This window comes from Gallinula chloropus (assembly GCF_964237585.1).
Source record: "Gallinula chloropus genome assembly, chromosome: 1".
Classification (NCBI taxonomy): Eukaryota; Metazoa; Chordata; class Aves; order Gruiformes; family Rallidae; genus Gallinula; species Gallinula chloropus.
In genome coordinates this window covers 92911522-92931264 of record NC_140085.1, presented here as the reverse complement: position 1 = coordinate 92931264, position 19743 = coordinate 92911522, and the positions used below count along the sequence as shown (strand labels likewise).

Sequence of the window (19743 nt, the reverse complement as noted above, 5' to 3'; positions counted from 1 at the left end):
ATTTGCAGAGCCATCCAGGCAAGCTCTGGAAACCTGACAGCTGCGTGGCCCCGTTATTGCAGTTATGAACTATGAACAACCCCAGTGCTCGACTGGAGAGAGACATCCCTTCCTTGTCCTACTCACAAAGAACACTTAGTACCTTTGCACATGTTGATTACTTTACAGCCTGTTGCTTTAAGCAGTTAAATGTTTGCTTTTCTAGGGTTAGAAAGGCCAAGAGCCTAAAACTGTCTGAGAGGCACATGGGAAGATTCCTGTCCCTGAGCAAGATTTGTACAGAGCAGAACCAAGTGTGATTTGGACAGACTGGATCTTGCAGATGAGGAAACTGAGTCACAGAACAGTTCAGCCACATTAAGATACATCAAACATAGCACCAAGTTTGAGGTTTACAATGTATTAAAAGCATACCCAGCTTCTGAATCACAAGTCTGGGTCCTTTGTTAGCAGGAATGCTGTTACATGGTAAGAGGGGCTTCACATACTTGCAGAGGTTTTTAAATGATGAAGTAGGAAAGAAATAAGAATTAATTCTCATCGTCACTGACATTTCTCTCTCTGTTCAATGGAAATAACATCCCTGCTTCATTCCTTTACGTAGCTAACACTATCAGGGATGTCTTTGAGCAGTGTGTTGTGTTTAGATGTATAAAATACTTTGAGTGCATAACCTTGGGTTACACACCAGTTTCGCAAATGGACAACAGTTTCTCAACTGGGAAGTGGAAGTAGGGTTGTGAGCAAAAAAGTGGGAACGTCTAACTTGACATGAATATTTTGTATAAAGCACAAAGAAAAGAACAAACAGCACAAAGAAACAAACCAAAACAATATATACATGACAAAGGACAGTACACTTTCATTTCTGAAACTATTAAAACATGTTTATATGATAGAATAATCCAACTGAAAAAAAGCTTTATTACTTGCAAATTTGTGTAAGTGATGCTGTTGCAGGGAGACAAAGCCATTCTTAAGTGTCTAGATATGTTTCTTTTGCTTTCTGCCATTTCTTTTAAGCCTTAATTAGAGCCAGATGTTTCTTATTTCCTTTCCTTTTTTTGTTTTCAAGCCTGAATGAAGTGTGGTGCCAGCAGTAAACACCATCTTTGACATTCTTTTATGTGTCAACTGCATCTGTCTGAGTCAGAGTCACAAACCAGTAAAAGCCCAGCAGAGCAGTGCAGGCTTTCACTCCCGCTGTCGCTCCCGTCAGCAGCAGGAAATCCGCATTACTACTTCTGTGGCTGCCACACAGGAGCCATAAAAGTCCTGGAGGGTGTCTGAAAACCTTGTCCCTGGTAAATAAGGCTGGACCAGACTGGAATGCCATACACCATGAACGCAGCTTCCCCTCCCATAGTCTTAGTGTGCTGGGGAGAGATTTCTAGTTGCTTAATTGCTCTTCAGTTGTATAGATCTGCAGTCTATTTTCCATTTCTTCTTTCTCCTTCTCAAGGACTCAATGGCTGGTAGCCACAATATGTTGATATAACCATTTCTCCTTCAATTTCATGCCTTTACTGTGATATTGACCTCTTAGGTGCCATCACCTGCAGAATATTTTGTCATTAAATCTGAGCTGTGTATATGTGAGAGATTTCTTTCTGAATCAAATTGCAAAGTATGCTGTAGGATTTATAATTATGTTTTCCAAATACTTTGAAGATGTATTTTCATTCTAAAAAGTGTATCAAATATAGAAGTCTACAACAGCTACATAGCAAAGTGTTAGAAACTCCTGTTCTGAAAGTCATCTGAGGACTAGTTACACCTTGTTTGACAAATACTAGGCTTTTCACTCCCACATATTCTGAGCAAGCACATATTTTACCTGGAATAGATTTTAAAGGGGAGTGCCCAGCATTTTTCCAGTTGTCTTTCTCCCTTTTTAACAGATGTGCTGTTGTTGCGCTGTCCTTAGGAGTCAGGCTTGTTGTCACTACTGCACATGCTAAAGGGGTTTTTGGATAAAAAAGCTATTCCGTATTCTTCCACCAATTTCTGTACCGGTAACACCGACCCCAGCTGCTGTAGTTCAGAGGAACTGAACCACATGGGAGGAGAGCTTCAAGGTACCAGATACGCCAGTGTTTCTAGTGCCTCGGTTTTAGGAATGAATGTAGGACTGAAATCCCTTCCTGTCACATTTACCCTTATTTCAAGTTAGGTTTGAATAGAAGGAAAAAGAAAAAAGTATTTCTCTCCAGAATATAGAAGAAATATCGCAGTTACTAAACTTTACAGCAATGCAGATAGCACAAATGGAAGAAAGGCACATTTAGCCCCCTTATCCTCATGATAAAACTTAATTTGGTTCCTTCCCTCCAGTCAGTCAGACTCCTCACCTTACCCGTGTGTGTGTGCTTCTCTCAGTGGTACCAAAGGGGTAGACCTCTCCAGCACAGCTGTTCCATGCTACAGGCAATTTAAACTCTAGATTTGTCCCAGGGATGAAGATGCCTATTGGTGTTTGGAGAATATGGGGCACGATGCTGGAAAGCACCATTGAACTTTGTTTCCAACGAAGGGTCTCCAGATCCCACACTCAGACTCCTCTCTATGGTGCAAACCTTGACACTTAAGTTAGGTCCAAAGCACTCTTGATCCAGACTAAAATGCCAGTGGAGGTGCACCTAGCAGTGTGGTCAGGGACTCAGAAACTGCAGGAGCAGCCCTGCCTTTAGCTGCTAGCTAGGAGATGCTGTTTTTCCCTGAGAACATCTTGTGACCTGGAGGTCCAGGGGAAGGTTTCACCCTCCTTTTCTTTGGGCTACCGACTCCTTCACAGACCGTTGACAACACTGAGTGAGGTCTCTGAGCTCAGGCTGTCCCAAGACCAGAGTCCCTATACCATCCATAAGTGTCTCCCCCGCGGATTCACCCCAACACCAATGCAACCGTGAGGTCCCAAGTCATCCCTTTGAGTGGCCAGACTTCTGCCACACACTGAAGGTGGTCTGTCTCGTGCAGAGCCAATGCCAAAATGCGCCTTTTACATGACTGCCTGAATGTGACAGGGTGTGCAGTATGTCACCAGCTTTTCCTTGAAGCTGACCATGAGCATAAGCAGTCATTCTGTCTATGTGGTTGGAGACAGATGACACCAGCCCCAACCATGACACTGGTACGTTTGATTTTCTAATTCAAAGTGGCTGATTCCCCTGTTGGTTTATTTAAAGCTATTTCTAGGTTTTTAACATTTCTGACTGGCAGTTTTCCAAAGACTTAAGTGGCTCTCTCAGATTTGCAAGCAACCAGGTGAAATAGAAAATTAGTCAGTGCCAACTTTTTTTTTTTCCCTTACCTGGTCCTGGAGAAATTTAGAAGTTTTCTTATGTGGATCCCACCTTAGATTCTCCATACTTGACAAAAAAACACTCTGACAGATATGTAGCAAAGTGATATCAAATCCATGAAATGATGAAAGCAAGCCATGGGACTGAACTCTTTAATGAGTAATCAATTTACCTCCAAAATGTAGTCAGGAAGTGGCCAAAACTATGTCAGGTATGGTTTCTGGTTTCAATTTTATAAACTGGTAAAAAATATGAAGTGAACAAAATCTGTAATTGCCAACATTTCTTCAAGTATCTAATTCTTTCCTTTCAGAACACATTTTCATCTAAGAGCAGAAGACTGTTCGGTTTTTTTCTTTAAAGGAAAAAGGGAGACAAATCAAATAAAATCCTAGATCTTTTTATTATTAATCTAGCCAGAACAGAAAGATCCTGTTCATGCTGTTCTGTCTATTTGGCTTGCTGGCTGCCCCACTATGTGTGACATAGGAGACCAGATCCAAAGCTGGGACCTCCTTTTTCCATAGCATTTGACTTTTGTGGACCTGTGAAGCTCTACTTACTGCCCAGAGCTCAGAAAGAGTTTTTTTCACCTGCAAATGACAATTAAATAGTAGAATCAAGGGAATTTGACAAGGCAGCATTGACCTTTCCTGAATTGAAGTGGAACTTGTTCAAATGTCTGGATGGGTGGTGAGAGTAACACGCCTATCCCTCCCCATCCTGCCCCATAAATAGTTATATCTTTTCCCCTGAAAACATGAATAGACATCTTATAGGAATAAATCAATTTTATTTAAATAAAATTACAGGCATATCTTATCTGTTATAAACTACTATATAGTTTTTCAAAGGCACCGGTATTTAACAATAATTTAAATTTTCTTGAAAGCAGCTACCTTTTTCTGAGTGGTGTTTGTAAACTTGTCAGACTCCCCCTCCACTCATTCAACTCAAGTAAAAGCTAATGAAGTGCTGAAGGTTGGATCTTTTTCACTGTAATAGGTGTCTCATTGTTCTTGGACATCTCTTTAGGACATTGCTTGAGAAAAATAGACTGGGTGTTTTGCGTAGCAAAAATCCACCCTGAAATGGGGTGTTTCTTTCCTTTGTGGCACCAAGAAGACATCAGGCACAAAACCCCACTATGCTACTCACTCTGTATGTGTATGAAAAACTATATCTAAGAGGCTGCTGTTTATCTGAGGCTTCAGTATCTGTTTTCCTTCCATTTCTTCAAGCGTAATAACACAATGCCACCTTCTCTTACATGAAGCAAGAGCTTTTGTGAGAAGCCATCCCTACAGTTCAACATCACATACTGCATTAGCCTGCAGGTTGGGCTTCTTTAAAGGCATCTTTGCTAAGCATGGTTGCACCAAAACCATCAGATTCATCCGATGGGCTTATTCATCCAGTTTTCTGAACACTTACAGGAGATTCATAGCAGGGAGGCAGAGGAAGATATGGGTGATACCTCTCAGCAGGCTGAGTCCTGCTCAGGTTTTCTCCCAAGAAAGCGCAGAGACCTGCAGCTTCTGCTGGGCTAATGCCCAGGTGCAGGTGAAGACAGAGGCAGAGCCGGCAGGCTGAGGTGGTCACAGTGGCAGATGGCCACTCTTCTGGCCATCACATATGAGTACTGGCACTTTTACTTTCCAAAAAAGCAGTTTTTTCAAAAGGAGAGTTTGCCAAGCACCCTTTATGTTCGCAGCTCAGTCAGGTGATTGAATCCCATGAGGCTCAATTCGCCAACGGATTTTGGTTTATCATGATAGACTTGTAATAATCCCCAAGTTCTCTTTGATACATAACCATTGTCTTCACTGCCCAGCACTGCAGAAGCTTTATGCCCCAACCAGGCTGACAGGAAGAACGAGTTCTGCCCTTTGAAAGAACCCCAACCATTCAGAGATGAGTGATGTGGTGCAATGAAGGAAAGATTGCAGCTGGCAGTACTGACATGCTGCATTTGGCCAGTGTATCCCCACTGCAACTAACAAGCAAGCTCCTCAGCAAAGCCCTGGAGCTTCCTTCTGGCATATGCCAACAAAAGCCTGATTTTAGTGGAACCACAGTAATGGAACTCCAGCCTTTGACTTGTAGAGCAGAGTAAATATCAATTAATTCAGAGTTTGCAGTGAGACCACTGCACAGATGAGATGTGGAGCTACAAAAATGCTGTACTGATACCTAGCTTGCAAGAATGTCCTGAGACAGACTTCATTAAAGTTTGACAAAATCTGCAAGGCCCTTCAGAGAAAGGCATTGCAGAAGGACAATTAATAAGCAGAGTGGTGATCTTCAGCAATACATCTGCACTTTTTCATTTTACGTTTCTATACAAAGGAATGTCTGTGAGTCAACTCCTCTTGCTTTCCAAAGGAGATTCGTGTGGATAACCTGACACCTGGTCACAAGTGTCACTTCACGATACTCTGCAAAGTTCTAAAACAATTTAAAGAAATTACCGACTGAAGTCTTCTAAGAAGATATGTCAAAGCTCAGCCAGTTTTCACACTTTTCTTCCTGCAAAGGTTATCCTTTTAGTTTAGAGATATAGCACCTTCATATTTGTACAGTATTCAATACAATTTAGAAAGAAAAGCAGTGCAGAAACTTGCATTGTTCCTACCTATGAGAAGCGAAGTATTTTTTTAAGATGTCCCTCAATGATTTTGGAAAGGCATTGATAAGCCTGGCAGTCTAAAATCAGCATTAACAGCTTCTGCAGCTAAGGAAGGAATTCCTTGAAGAAGAGAAGGTAAGGGGTGGATCCTAAAAATGAAGTGATTATGTATGTTGTATTGAAGGCGAAATAGCTTTAAAAAAAGCCTTTGGGGTTTTTTTCCTCCAGAGTCTTAAGATCCCTTTGAGCTACACACTATTTTACTGCCTATCTTTTTAAGCAGTCAGCTTACTGCAATTAAGAATTTTAACCTCCTCTGGTTCACACTGAAGAAAATACAGGGCAAACTCAAAGCTAGAGCGACCAGATCCTACAGCTCTTGTTCATCTACCAGAGTCCAGAATTCCCTTAGAAGCACCAAACCCAATACACCAGTACTATCTGAACAGGATTTGTTGTCCTGCACTAGCCCGTTTGTGAAAATAATTAGAAAAGAATATTCTTAGGAGATGTTTTAAAGGGAAGGTCTGTTTTCCAGAGTGATCACCTTACCACTGATGGATGGGTCAAATGGCCCATGGGCACCAGCATGCACTCCATGCTCAGTCCTCTGGAAAGCAGAGCATACGTGCAGTGACACAGCAAGAACTCCCTCCTGCCCAGCTGCCCATGCAAGTCTTTCAAAAGATGTGCTAAAGTCACAGCGATGCTTCAGAATTCCACCCCATAAGGGCAGTGTGCTTACATATAACACCAGTTTCTGGTGTGGTTTTGCCACATTATCAGTTTTTTCCCTTTTGTTGAGAATGCATCCCAAGCAACACTGAGAGCTTGGAGGAGGAGGAGGAGATGGGGGGCACTGTTTTTCACTGGATCAAGACTTCAGTTTTAGTGGAAAAAATAAATACAATTTTTAAAATAATTACATTTTTTTTTTAAGTTACTCACTGCTGTGGGTAGCTGGGCATGGAGCTCCTCTGAAGGCACCACCTGCCCTCCCATGGCTCACCGTGCAGCACTGTGCCCACTGCCTGGCGCTTGCAGGGGCAACATGGGGAGGAGGGTGCAAATCCATCTCGCCCTGCCTGCAGATCAGTATTAGGCGCTCCTGACCCAGCTGCTGGGTCCCGTTACATGTCTGCTACAAACCCTGCTGAAACTCCACCAAACTCCACTGAATGCAAGGAAACAACTTAGGGAAATCAACTGGATTGTGGCTGGGTGCTGGCACACTAGACATCCTTGGGCCTTTCCAGGCAAAAGTTTGCTCAAGGTGCTGAAGGAAAAGAGAGTCACTTCACTGCCTGGCAAAGTCAAGCGATGGCAGATAGGCAGGACTATACAGGCAAGACAATGAATAACTACGTGGCTTTTGGTTATCATGCACCTCTTTGGTCCTTCTACCAAGCTTGGTAGTTTCTCTAGGGAAGTGAACAAACACACTACACAGTTTTGAAGGAAATGCTGAATGGGTTTGCAGTGAGCAGTTCTTCCCATACAACATAAAGCTACAGGCAGAGACGTGAATTTGTTATCCAAGACAGCTGCAAGGCCGATTATTTTTTACCTTCTCCTCCTCTCTTCCAGGCCTGCATAGTTAGTTATGCACAGTTACTTGCGGGGCAACAAACACGCTTATTTGGACACTCTAATTATGGAAACAGTCTGTTCAGCAGCAGCTGGAAAACGTTTTGCTTAGCTTTTAATGAGGCAAACATGCAGACTTCATCGTACTATCCCATCCACTCCAAGTCTGCCTAACAGGATGGCTTTCTTTGAAACAAGTGATAAGCAAGGTACTAGTGCAACCACCACAAACCAATACCAAGCTTACCCTTCACAAATAAAGATGTGACTGTGTATATGTAGACAGTACTCAGGGGATGATATTTGCATAGCAAGTTGTCATAAAAAATTTTTAAAAACCCATCTAGAAATGAGGGATCGATTAGCCTAATGGCAGAGTGGGTAAACTACTCAAGCCGTATTCCTACTAGATGTCATCTTCTGACTCCTGATCTCGTTCAGATGTTTTCAGTAATCCCATTTCCATGGGCTGCGACCGCTTAACCTTTGAGCGAACTGCCCTGCAAGCAACAGGAAAAAAAGAGTTGTCAGAAGTAACTCAAAGGCTCATCTGGTCATTTTTACATGGTAAAAAAAAAAATAACTTTTGCATGTCTTTGAGGAATTAGGATGATTGATTTGTGAAGACTCGAAGTGGGGTACTGTGAGTGACATTGTGAAGAGGAGATAGCGATTGCAACACAGTCTGGTCAGAATTTAACCCCAAACTTTAATTGTAGATAGCTGTACTTTAGCATGAGTGACCACTATACAGTGCAAGCATGTACCCTGACATTGTATGTGCTGCCTTCAATGATACTACCTGTATGTACTGCCTGCAAGATCTTGTTCCTATGGAGACATCTGAGAGCAGACACCTTAAGCAAACCTTGGTGTAACATCTATAAAGTTCAATGTTGTGCAGCTACTGATAGCTGTGCACTAGAAGCTGTGACAAAGAGTGAGTCTGGCCAACCTCTGCATGGATGGGAACTGTGCAGCATGCCATGATCAACCAGGGGAGGAATTGTTAAGTGCCACAGCAGCTGCTGTTCCCAGCATGAGAAGGGGTGTAAGACTGCTACCTTCTTTATAGCTGCCACCCTTTACACAATAAGCCGGGTACCCAGCCTTGAGTGTCAGTGTCTTTTGGACTGAGATCCAAAACTACATGGCACCTCCTTGATGCAAAAGCAAGACAATAAGAACTACATATGGCCAAAGCATGAATAAATAGGGATATTAGGATGGTAGGGGTAAAGCAATAGGTGAGAAGCATGTTTTAGGACAGTGCAGGCAAAGTCTTGGTAAAGGGATGAAACCGGCTAGTGGAAAAGAAATCAGGTCTGATCACAGGAAGTTTCTAGCAATGAAGCCTGTCCAATAGCCTTCAAAGTTAAGCCATGAAGCCTGCTGACTGAGCCACTCAGTAGAAATGAGCACTGGGAGAGGTGTTGTAGGTAAAAAGGTCTCTCCTCCTTACAACTTTTTTATGCACTTGCAAATGTGGAAGACTATCAAAAAGAGTTCTTTTTATGTGAGAACTGTGCATTATCAATGCTTTTTCCCTTTCTTCTGAAGCAATGAATCATGTTGTCTTCATTGATTAGCAGTATCTATTTTGTTTTTACCTTGCAAGACAATTACTTTGTAGAAACTTTTTAATTTGTCTGTGAGACTTTTCTAAAATAAAGTTCCTGCTGGGTTAAATAGACAGATCTCCAAAGTTTTACTGTTTCAAGTAACTTACCAGCTGACGATTGTGTAATTCACTGCAAGTATAAGAAAAGCAAAGGCGTAATGCCAGCAATAGCACATGGTCAAGAACATCATGTTAGTATGATCCATCTGATTCCACTCCGGGCTCCCATTTGGGGGATAAAGTACAAACCCAATCTGTAAGAAAATATATTTAGTAAACATCATTTGATGTATATCATATGCCATATTATGCTACCCATCACAAGGCAGACATTTTATTTACTTATAATGCTGATTATTTCTGAGATTGCTATTAAAACCAATTTTGCAGTTGCACTCGGATACGATGGATCATTTTACACACTTCTGTGCAGAAATGCCTTTGGAGATGCAGAGCCAGTCCCAGACACCCCCTGCTCTTGCCCAGCAAATTAAGGAGCTGGCCCAACAAGTCCTGCAGTGATCACAATTAGATGCTGTAAGGACAGGGGCTGGTGCTCAGCCATGTATGAGCTGCACTGCAAGCACGTCACCAACCAGCAACCCAGCCCGGCCATTTGCACTGACTCGCTTCTTCCCATCAGCGTCTGGGAATGTGTAACATGGTTCAGAAGATGAATAATAAATTCATAAATAAAGGCAACCCATAAGTCTATTTCTTCGGGGTCATCCAGGAAAAAGGTCAGGTTTTGAAATGACATACAAACAGAGCTTTGTCACCCAAGGCTGTAAGTTCATGTGCAACACATAGCTGATTTGTTTATTCAAAGCTGGGAGAGATCAAATTCAGATTAATGGAGAAGCTGGGAAACTAGTCATCCAGTGGATACACAAGGGTCTGCCTTGACAAGCACCAGTTCTCTTTACTGCCTAGTACTCTTCAAAGTCACAACTCAGCAGGTTAGCTGAGAATTTAGGAGCTGGGGGAGAGGAATGAGGAGGGGAAGAGTGCATTCTCCATTTCCATGCAGAGAACTCAATGAATGAGGGTGTTGATGATGCAGAAAGAAAGTCCCTTTACCTTTCACAAATCTGTCATGTTGAAGCCAGTATGTGGTTTTCAGTCACACATACAGCTGAAGTTTGATGCGGGTGTGAAAAAAGCCACACTTAAATCTCTTGTATTTTTAGTTCTTCATTTTTTTTTACTTTGAAACAAAAAACACATTGTCTCTGGGGTTAAAGAAGTAACTTGTTCTAAAATTAGACTGGAGCAGACAACAAAGAATAACCGGTTGCGTCTAACTCTTATGCAAAGCTTCTTAAATCACTGAAGAAAAGTTTACAAGCAAGAAAATAAAACACCAAGTGCTGCACCACCAGGTTCTTGAGTTCACTTATAGAAACATACTGCCGTTTCAGAGGTCTGTCTTCTTGCCAGAGCAAGTATTTAAATATTTGATTTGGTGTTGAGTGTCCAGTTCTCCTAAGGAACAGCAAAGGTTTTTCATTAATCGTGTCTGGCCAGCATATAAAAAAGGGAAGCCAGTCTAGACATGCCGGAAAGAAAAATCACTGGAGAGACCTCAGTTCTCTGCTTTAAGATGAAACACACATCGGCACTGACGCTCCTATTTCTTTGTTACAAGATCACAACAATTCATTAAATTGTCTCCCTTATTTGATGGCAGAGAAAGGGTTGCTATCAAATATCTATTAATAGGATGGAATCACAAGTAAGTGGAGGCATGGCAGATACATTTTGAGGAGTCTTTTTGGGAGCCGCATCCCTGAAATACAAAGGCTTGGACTGCTGCTTTTTCTGCTCAATTTCCCAAAGGCTGGAAAAGCAGGAGGCTTTACACCACTCAGTCTCTTCATGTGGACCAGGAGCACAAATAGCTTTTAAACATCAGTGGACAGTGTTGGAATGCCTTTCAGAAAGTAGCTAGAAGCGGCCCACATAAAAGATAATTTGCACCTTCGTTCCTCATCACATGATGTCAACGGGTGCTTTGCCTCACCTGTCCAGTGTCCCACTGGGCACCTACTCACCGCCCCGGCAGCTGATGGTGGGGACTGGCTTTGTAAAGAGCTGCTTGTATTGCCGGGCTGTAAAATCACTGCCATTTGGCTGGCCAGTTTTGAACAGGATGCTACAGAGATCAGAGGGGTTGTTCAGTCTCAAAGTTGAAGAGAGCTCAACAAAGCCACTTTAGCTTTTTTATTGATTCAAGTGAAAGACACTAGAACTAAAATGGCTTCTTCGCCTGTAAAACAGTTATGGGAACTAGTTTTATCTCTTTAAAAGGACACTAAGGTGCATTGTTTGCTATAAGTCCTTTGAGTTCTGTGTTTAAAAGGCATATTATATCAGCAGTGAAACATCTGCAAAGGGGTAGATGATTCATTTTGGTGAAGGAAGACATTCCTAAGGCAGAAGAGTGACCTACCTGCCAGAACCAGCTGCCTTGTAATATGCAGAGGCTTGTACGGAGCATCTCTAGCACAATACTGCCACGGAAGAAAACTTCCAGAAATATGCAAACAGCCGCTCCGAAGATAGCAAATAGCAGTAACTGATGAACATGAACATCCAGCATGGCTCTCCCATGAAGGTGGTAGCAAAAGAGAAAACCTGGAATAAATTGATCAGTTGAAGATATGTTATTTCCTTGTGAGCTGCCTTCATCTGCTTTTAGAAAACAGTGAATCTTTAACGTTTCCCCTTAGGTCAGTATCACCTTCTCAGTTAAACTGAGAGTAATTTTTTGAGACTGATGCCTACATACTGTAAACTTCTTGAGTATACAAGAGCTTGCACTCGGACCAGGGAATTATATGGAAAGCCACAGCTCTTTCACCTTTTGTTTAAAACTGAGAGCCTCATTCCTCAGCGTAACAAGAGGGATGCTGCGAGATACACTGTGCATACGGAAGACATAGATCAAGGGTGCCTCCAGCACAATTCCAACACGTGATTGCTGCTCAGGTAAATGCATTCACACGGGCTATGGCTATACACCCCTATGGGTTTCACACGCGGAGAGAAGTAAACTCACCCTCAATAAACACCGCTAAGGAAAGCATCATCCTGTCCATGGCCACTGGCAATGTGTTGGTCCCATGAGCCACAATGTCAACCAACCCTGAAATCCCATAGAAGAGATACATGGTGGCGTGCTGCCAGTTCATCAAGTGATCCCAGTGCTTTTCCTCGTAGTTATACAACTTCAGGTGAGGTCCATCGGGAACGAACTGCTCAGCCACCATTCCTGCATGATACAAAAAGTGTAACTCTTTGTCCTGCAACGTAAGTCTTTGTACAAACAATACAGGAAACAATATATCCCCACACAGTATAACACCAGTCAGCTTGGGGTCCTGTCTGGCTTCCTGAGGACTGATCTGGGCAATTACTATGCTTTGCTCACTTGTTCCCCTTCTGTCTAGTTCAGCCATTCCCAGTAAAATTTTTAATGGGTTATCCAAACTCAAATGAAAATGCAGAGAAGCTTCAAAGATATTAATTTTATATACATTTTAAAGAAGATAGGCAGTAGATGGAAAAATAAGCTGCTTTACTGAAGGGAAGACCACAGAGTGTGCTCAGACATATAGTAAAAATCACATAATCCAGAGAGGGGAAAGCCAGAGGAAACCAGGCTTCAGCCTCACTGCTCCTGGTGGGACTGTTTGGATCATACAATTTACAGCAGTGAAAATGGAGATAGCTATTCTGTGCTCCTTAAATTTTTTTGAACAATTGCTATTGTAGTAGTCCTCTGACTGAATTTTTCAGCTGCCTTTCCCAACGGTTCAAACATGCCATGTGCTAAAGTCCTCCCAGGAAAAGATTTACCGTTTCATTTCCCTGCAATATGCAGGATGACAGAGTTCAGCCTCTTAATTCAAAAAGGATTTTTTTTCCTATGTAGCCATAAAAAGAAACCCCTCTGCCATGAAGCATTCTTAAAGGTCCCATGAGAATGTATGCCAGGTTAGGGTTTGAGCTGCTGCTCCATCGCTTCCCTTACCTTGGCCCCTCGGTGTCTTGCTAACTGCCTGCAGGACTCCAGCAAAGTGAAAGGTGCTTTTAGATCTTTTGTATGATCAATGAGGTTTTGGAAGAGTTTAAAAGAGGTTATGCATTTAAGATGTTACAGTTAATTGTATTGTTTATAAAAGGTGGGCCAGCATCCTGCTGTATAATTAGATATGCTGCAGAACAAACGCAATGTTTCTCCACATTTATTTCAAGCTTTCCTAACACAGAAATGGCAAGTTTTACTCCTTCTGTTGCTTTTACTGTTTGTTCTTGACAGGCTTTCTTGTCCACACTTTTGACTGGAAGTAGAAGTACCATATGTTAAAATAATGGCTTTTTGTTTCAGGGTGAAAATAAAAATGCTGCATAAGTGTGTTTGCTGCCCAACTACATGTAGACACTGACTGGGAGATTAGAAGGAAATACGTCCCTGCTCACACCTCAAAATGAATGCTATTATTTAGGTTTTGACCATTTTTAAGGTATATCAAAGTTTCTACTGTACAGGCAACATCACTTCAAGTGCTGACGTATGTTAACTGATACAAGTCCCTCAGGGGAAGGAAAAGCAAGAACAAGGTTTTGGCACAGCCTGTATTAGAAACCAGGCAACTTTGAGTTTTTAAAGAAAAGTAATCTAAAAATCTAAACCCACTAAAAATTAAGTTCTTTTTCAACTTGAGAGCCACATGTGCTGAGCTACCCAAGCCCCCTTTTATTTAGCTTTCGTACTCTGTAAAGGTAAATTGCTAACATACAGACTGCTGGAATGTAAACAAGAACTGGGCAGTCAGCTGCACAGCTCATTCAAACATCCCCCTGGTTTGTACCCAGGCCAGTCAACAACAGAAAGAGAAACATGCCTCTGCTCCTCTGTGCCCACCGTGTTGCAACAGTCCTGCAGCAGTAAGATCCAGAGTTCAGTCTTTCTTTGTGATTACTTAAACTTTTTCATGACATTAATGACAAAGCATCTGTATTTACATGTTTTATCAATAACTCAGTGGAGACTAGCAACATCCGAGATAACTGGATTCAAAATAGGAAAGCAATGACCCCACAGTCTGGTCCTCCCAGTCTGTGTGTGGGAGCCACTTGCCTAAACATCTGATCTCCCTCCCTGAAGCAGGGAACAGCATATGAACACTCAGATAGATGGGCCGGGTGTGAAGGAGACCTTAAGCTCCAGAAGAGCACTATGGATGGGAACCATGGTACAGTCATAATTGTGTAATTAATAGCAGTATCCCACTAGTTCTTAGATTCATGGTGTATAAATGACAGAATTCCAAAATACAATGAGATATATTTTATCAGAGAGTCCTTTTTTTTTTTTAAAAAAAAAAAAAAGGTGTTAAGAGGCACAGCCTTTTTTTTGACTGTCCCAAGTCCACCTTACTTACCAATCAGGGCAAAGACAGCTTTAATGATCCCCTCAACAAACTCCAGGCGCTGAAATCCTGCCCTAGAACCAAGGTAGCAAGCATTCTTGTTTTTTCGACAGGTGTACTTCAGTGGATACTTCACTGACCACCACAAGCCAAAAAGAAGGAAGAAGGTTCCAGGTAGGGCATGCCCTTTGAAATTGCCCATGTTTATCTACCAGGCGACACCTGAAGGTGAAACAAATGCAGATGGGTTATGGGAATAGCAGGTCGGTTCTCTGGGTTATAATTCTAAAGTGTCTCCTTGCATAGATCAAAAGGGTGTCACTGAATCAAGTATTCAACCTTTATTTAAAAATAAGTTTGGGTATTTATCTTCCCTGCCTGTTCAAAACCTCCAGCTGGTCTCCCCAGTTTCATAACTTTGCTGAACAAGGGTAAGAAACCTGACTTTGAGCTGACCTGAAATGTGCAGCTGGCAGTTGACAAGTTAAGAGAAAAAGAAAAGGCCATAGTACACTGTGTCGTGCCAGCAAGTTGTACAAGCAAAAGAGAGAACATGAATATTCACAGTTTGGTTCTTTCACAGACTGCTTTTTTTGTCTTTACTCCACGAGCAGAAATCAAGACAATACATGAGTGTGGGAAGAATGAGTCATATACAGATCCAGTGGGTGACTATTCACTAATAAATTGTGGATTGTTTTTCAATCCAAGTGTCTTGTTATGATTTACAAATATCAAGTCATTCTCCATATTTGATGAGTGAATGATGCAGCCACAACTAAATATGTATTATCAAGTGCATCAAGTACACTGAGATGGTTATTAGTTGGTTAGTGCTATAGAGTCATGCAAAAGCAGTGCCATTAATAGAACCTAACAATTCTGGTCATCATCCCAACTTTTAGGAGAGTTAACTCAGCTCCAATAGTTTCTTCATTAAAATGACAGCTTTAGCATTAAATTTCTAGTTTTCTTTAAGGTCTTAGAAACTGACTCATTGTGCATTGTGACCCAAAGACATACTAAAACTTTGCACAGGCAACAATCAAGAACACTTTAGAGGCCCTGGCAAGCAGTATTTTCATTTACCAGCATTGCTGACTTAAAAATCCGATCACCACACTACACTGGAGCCATCTGGTTATGAATAGAACATAGAGGCTCTGGTATATTTTTCTTTTCAGTAAATATTTCCTATGGTCAGCTCTGCATAAGAAGTTTTAAACTGTGGCTTGTGGGCTACAGAGTACTTGCAGATGGTTCACGTAATTCTGTCTAGTCACGTAGCGTGAGCCTTCTCCTATTTCTGGAGGCTAAATTCCACTGAAAGCATTAATTTTTTTAATTTTTTTTTAAGAGAAACTTTTCCACATGCACAGGTCCTGAAGCTGCCCTAAGACTATTACCCAACTGCATGAGGGGAGGTGACCTTACTGTCACAAAGGAGAAGTAAAGAAATACAACTGTTTATGTGTAGCATGAGGCAGGTTGTGGTTTAAAACAGGGATGCTGAAGAGGGTCCTGGCCCTGCTGCCTGTCGCCTCCTCTTCCAGAGCTGATTTCTCCAACTGTAAGGGCTGCAGATGGGGAGGGGTGAACTTAAAATCTTTCCCTACATAAATCCCCCCCCCCTTAGCTAATTTCTAGGGAACTGTTACCAAAGTACACGGAAAGGGAAACATGATGCTGGTTGCCCAAGCAAGCCCATTTCTGGATGTGTCCTGGCAGGTACTGCCAGGGTTGGCATCTGTGTATGGAAGCCTGGAAAGGAAAGCGTGCTGAGATGGCTGCACTGAGTCTGAGGAAAGCTCCTGGGGGAGCAGGGCCTGCCAGCCACGGGGCAGCTGAAGGGGAAATTCTTACAAAACACGAAGGAGTCCGCTGGGATTTCTGCTGTGTAGGGAAGGGCACCTGCGTGCCGTTTGTCTCTCATCGCAGTGAAAAGCAAGGGTGCTGTTCCCAGAACTGCATTTGGGGAGGGCCTTTGCTTCACCTGGTGAAGATCAGAGCAGCAAAAGCCATGAGAGGAAGCGAGGGGTGACAGACCTGGCAGGCACCCCACGCAAGGGCATCCTAGCCATCTGGATGGTAATGACCCCCTCCATCTCTGCTCACAAAATACTAAATTAAGCTCTAAACCTCCCTGGGCCTGATCATGTGTTAGTGGTGCCAAATCTGCTTGTGAGTTGAGCATCTCCAATGCTGGCCCAGGAGATGACAGCCAAGTGTTAAAGGTTCAGGAGAGCCATTCTCTGTCTCCTCTGCCTCCCCCACTACCCTTAGAGTCCCACTGGGTTGATGCCTGTGTGTTTTATTCACAGGTACAGAAAGCACTACTCACTCTCGAGCAGTCTATCCAGCAGAGTTGGGCTCTCGGTGGTGTGGAAGGAGGCTCAGCCCCACAGGTAAGACCTAGCCCCCACAGTCTCACAGCAGAGGTACCTTGTCTCTCGACATCATTAGTTCACAGGGTCTGACCAGCTTGTGCATCCATGCCAGTACTCATCACGCCATTGTTTGCCTCAAAAAAAGGCAGTACGAATAGGAGCCGAAGTTTTGGGTAATCGCCTCATCGTTGCTTTAAACTTTTAAATACTTCTTTCACTTAGAAAACTTTCATTTCTAGTTCTAAAACTTGCTGGCCCGAAATGCATTGCTGTCTTTTCTAATGCACTGATTTATTTTTTCCCTCATTTGAATGAAAGGAAGAGGGGAGGAGTGGGGAGTGACCTTCCCTCACCATATGTCTCATCTCACTGAACACTGTGCATTAGAAAGACTATTCATTAGGTATTTTATTATTCACCATGGGTACATAGCACTCCAAATGGAAAGATTTACCCTATCCCCCCACATCAAAGCAAGATACTGGATTAAAAGGGTAAATGAAAGCTATGAAAAGCCTCCTCTCTAGGAGCAGTTAAGAGTCGAATGAACAACGAGGCGTTAATGTCATTTGTGGTGCACAGTATACAACACTTCAAAAGTAATTCTCAATCTGTAAATTCACACCTGTGTTATCTAGAGCTCTCATCACTGCAGGATTTTCCTGCCCTAAATCTGAGTAACCCTGGGTAACAGATATTCTGTTTAAAACTAGTTCTGCCTTTCAAAATAAGGGAAAAGACTGACACAGTACCTACTGCTGCGTATCCAAAGTAAACAAAACAGAACCAGTGAATTTTATTTCTTTTGATATAAGCAATGTGACCACATATTATTAGCTTTAGAGAGTGTAAACTTCAGTTGGAGTTTGTCCAAAGATGTTAGGAATTATTGGTAGGATTTCTCTAGATAGAGAGACATCAGATCTGTCAGCCCGCTGTTGTGGCAGACCTCTGGCTCCCATCATGGTTGGCTTCAGAGAAGAGTAATATGAATTACACTTGAAATCCTTATTAAACTTAGACCATCAGGACAGAGCTTGCCTTAAACTGATTAAACTCCCCAATTCATAAATTTTCTTTTATCAGGCCCAAGAGTTTATTTCAGTGAAGCTAGGAGGTGACTGTTGCCACCCACAGTTTTGATGTGGCTGAGTTTTGCCTGCAAGTAAGCCAAATGATACCAAATGATTTGGGGCTTAGTATGACACTGTGGACATGGTGAGGATGAGCAGAGCTTCCCCTGCAGGAAGATTACTGTGGGGTCAGGAAGTGTGAAGCAGGGATGCAACAGGCAGACAGTGTGACAGGCTGCTGCCTTTCCACCCTGTGCTTCAGTATCCCTCATCCTCAAGCTGCACCAGAGTAGGTTTGTGTTGGGTGTTAGAAAAAAATTCTTCACAAAGAGGGTTGTTAGGCATTGGAATAGGCTGCCCAGCAAGGTGGTAGAGTCACTTTCCCTGGTGGCATTTAAAAGATGGGTAGATGTGGTGCTTAGGGATATGGTTCAGTGGTGGTTTTGGCAGATTAGGTTGATGGTTGGATTTGGTGATCTGAAAGGTCCCGTCCAATCAAGACAATTCTGATTCTATGATTCTATCCCACTGTGCAGCCCCAGGACAACAAAGATCTCAGCTCTTCTGCACAGCTTAGGAGCCACCCTGTTTTAGTATCTCAGGTGCTATTTATTGGATAAAGATGGCAACAACATGTTATGATGATACTTAATAAGTTTGAGGGTTTATTTTTTATAGAGGCTTATCCCATAGATCAGCAAACAAATCACTAGAGGATGTGCACATCCCAAACGTTCTTTTATCCTCAGTGATTTCCGGGCCAGGAGTGCTGGCAGAGCCACAGCCACATTCTGGACAGCAAACCTCCCTTGCTGTCCACCACCTTCCCTAGAGCGCATCAGCTGCCAGGGGTGTAAGGAGAGAAAATCCTGAGGCTGCCCCACAGCTGGGTGCCGTGAGGTCTGAGTGCCATGAGGTCTGATTTCAGCCATGTGGGGTCTGCCCACGCTCCCTCCACTGCTCCTCAAAGCCACTCAGTCACACCAGGTGCTGCGGGTGTACCTGCAGCTGATGACTTGCTAGCACAACCTCCACCCTGTCCAAATCCTGCTCCTAACCCCACCAGACAAAGCCAACGGTGCTGGTGCTTAAAAAGGGTATGCAGACAGATGGTGTGATCTGGCCAGAGCCCTTGCCATGAATCAAAACATTTGGTTTTCCAGACATAGCCTCCCTGACCATTGCTGATCTAATCACCTGTTACCCGCATTGTGCACCCCAGGATCCCTGCAGACTCACTCAGCTTTTCATATCTCCATGATGAAGCCTCACCACCACTAGCAGCCATGGGGCTGCAGCAGCCAGAGCACCAGCAAATTTTTGACTCTGGCAAAGCAAAACTTGGGCTTTACCTGGAGGAAGCTCCCTCCCTGCTGACCAGGAGGGCTGCCACCCTGAGGAACGTGCCTAGGCACAGCATCAGGCTTTCCATAGCAAGTACTCCTTGAAATCCCACTCTTGGGAGGGTGTGGGGCACACCAGGGAGGGACGCTGCTGTCAGGGTTCAAGGGCACCCATGGGCCTTGATCGCCCCAAACAGCCTCCCCCAGGACACCCACCCTGGCAACTCTGCCCAGGGGCCCATGGTGGCAGGGGAAGTGGAGAAAAAGGTAATTAGGCATAATTATGACAATAAACTCAAATTGCTGAGGTAGTTTATAAATTCAAGTATCAAGAAATGTTTCTGCAGCTGACTGGAATGAGGA

The 19743-nt window shown here is 43.0% G+C and overlaps 1 protein-coding gene across 1 annotated transcript; it reads right to left on the bottom strand.

The window, feature by feature from the left end:
- Positions 1–7924: 7924 nt before the first annotated feature.
- On the bottom strand, positions 7925–14779 carry TMEM45A (transmembrane protein 45A; the record flags this gene model as incomplete). Its single annotated transcript, XM_084263638.1, has 5 exons — positions 7925–8018; positions 9248–9393; positions 11592–11776; positions 12201–12413; positions 14590–14779. 5 exons carry the CDS (start codon positions 14777–14779, stop codon positions 7925–7927), a joined length of 828 nt encoding a protein of 275 aa, XP_084119764.1.
- Between the last annotated feature and the right edge of the window lie 4964 nt (positions 14780–19743).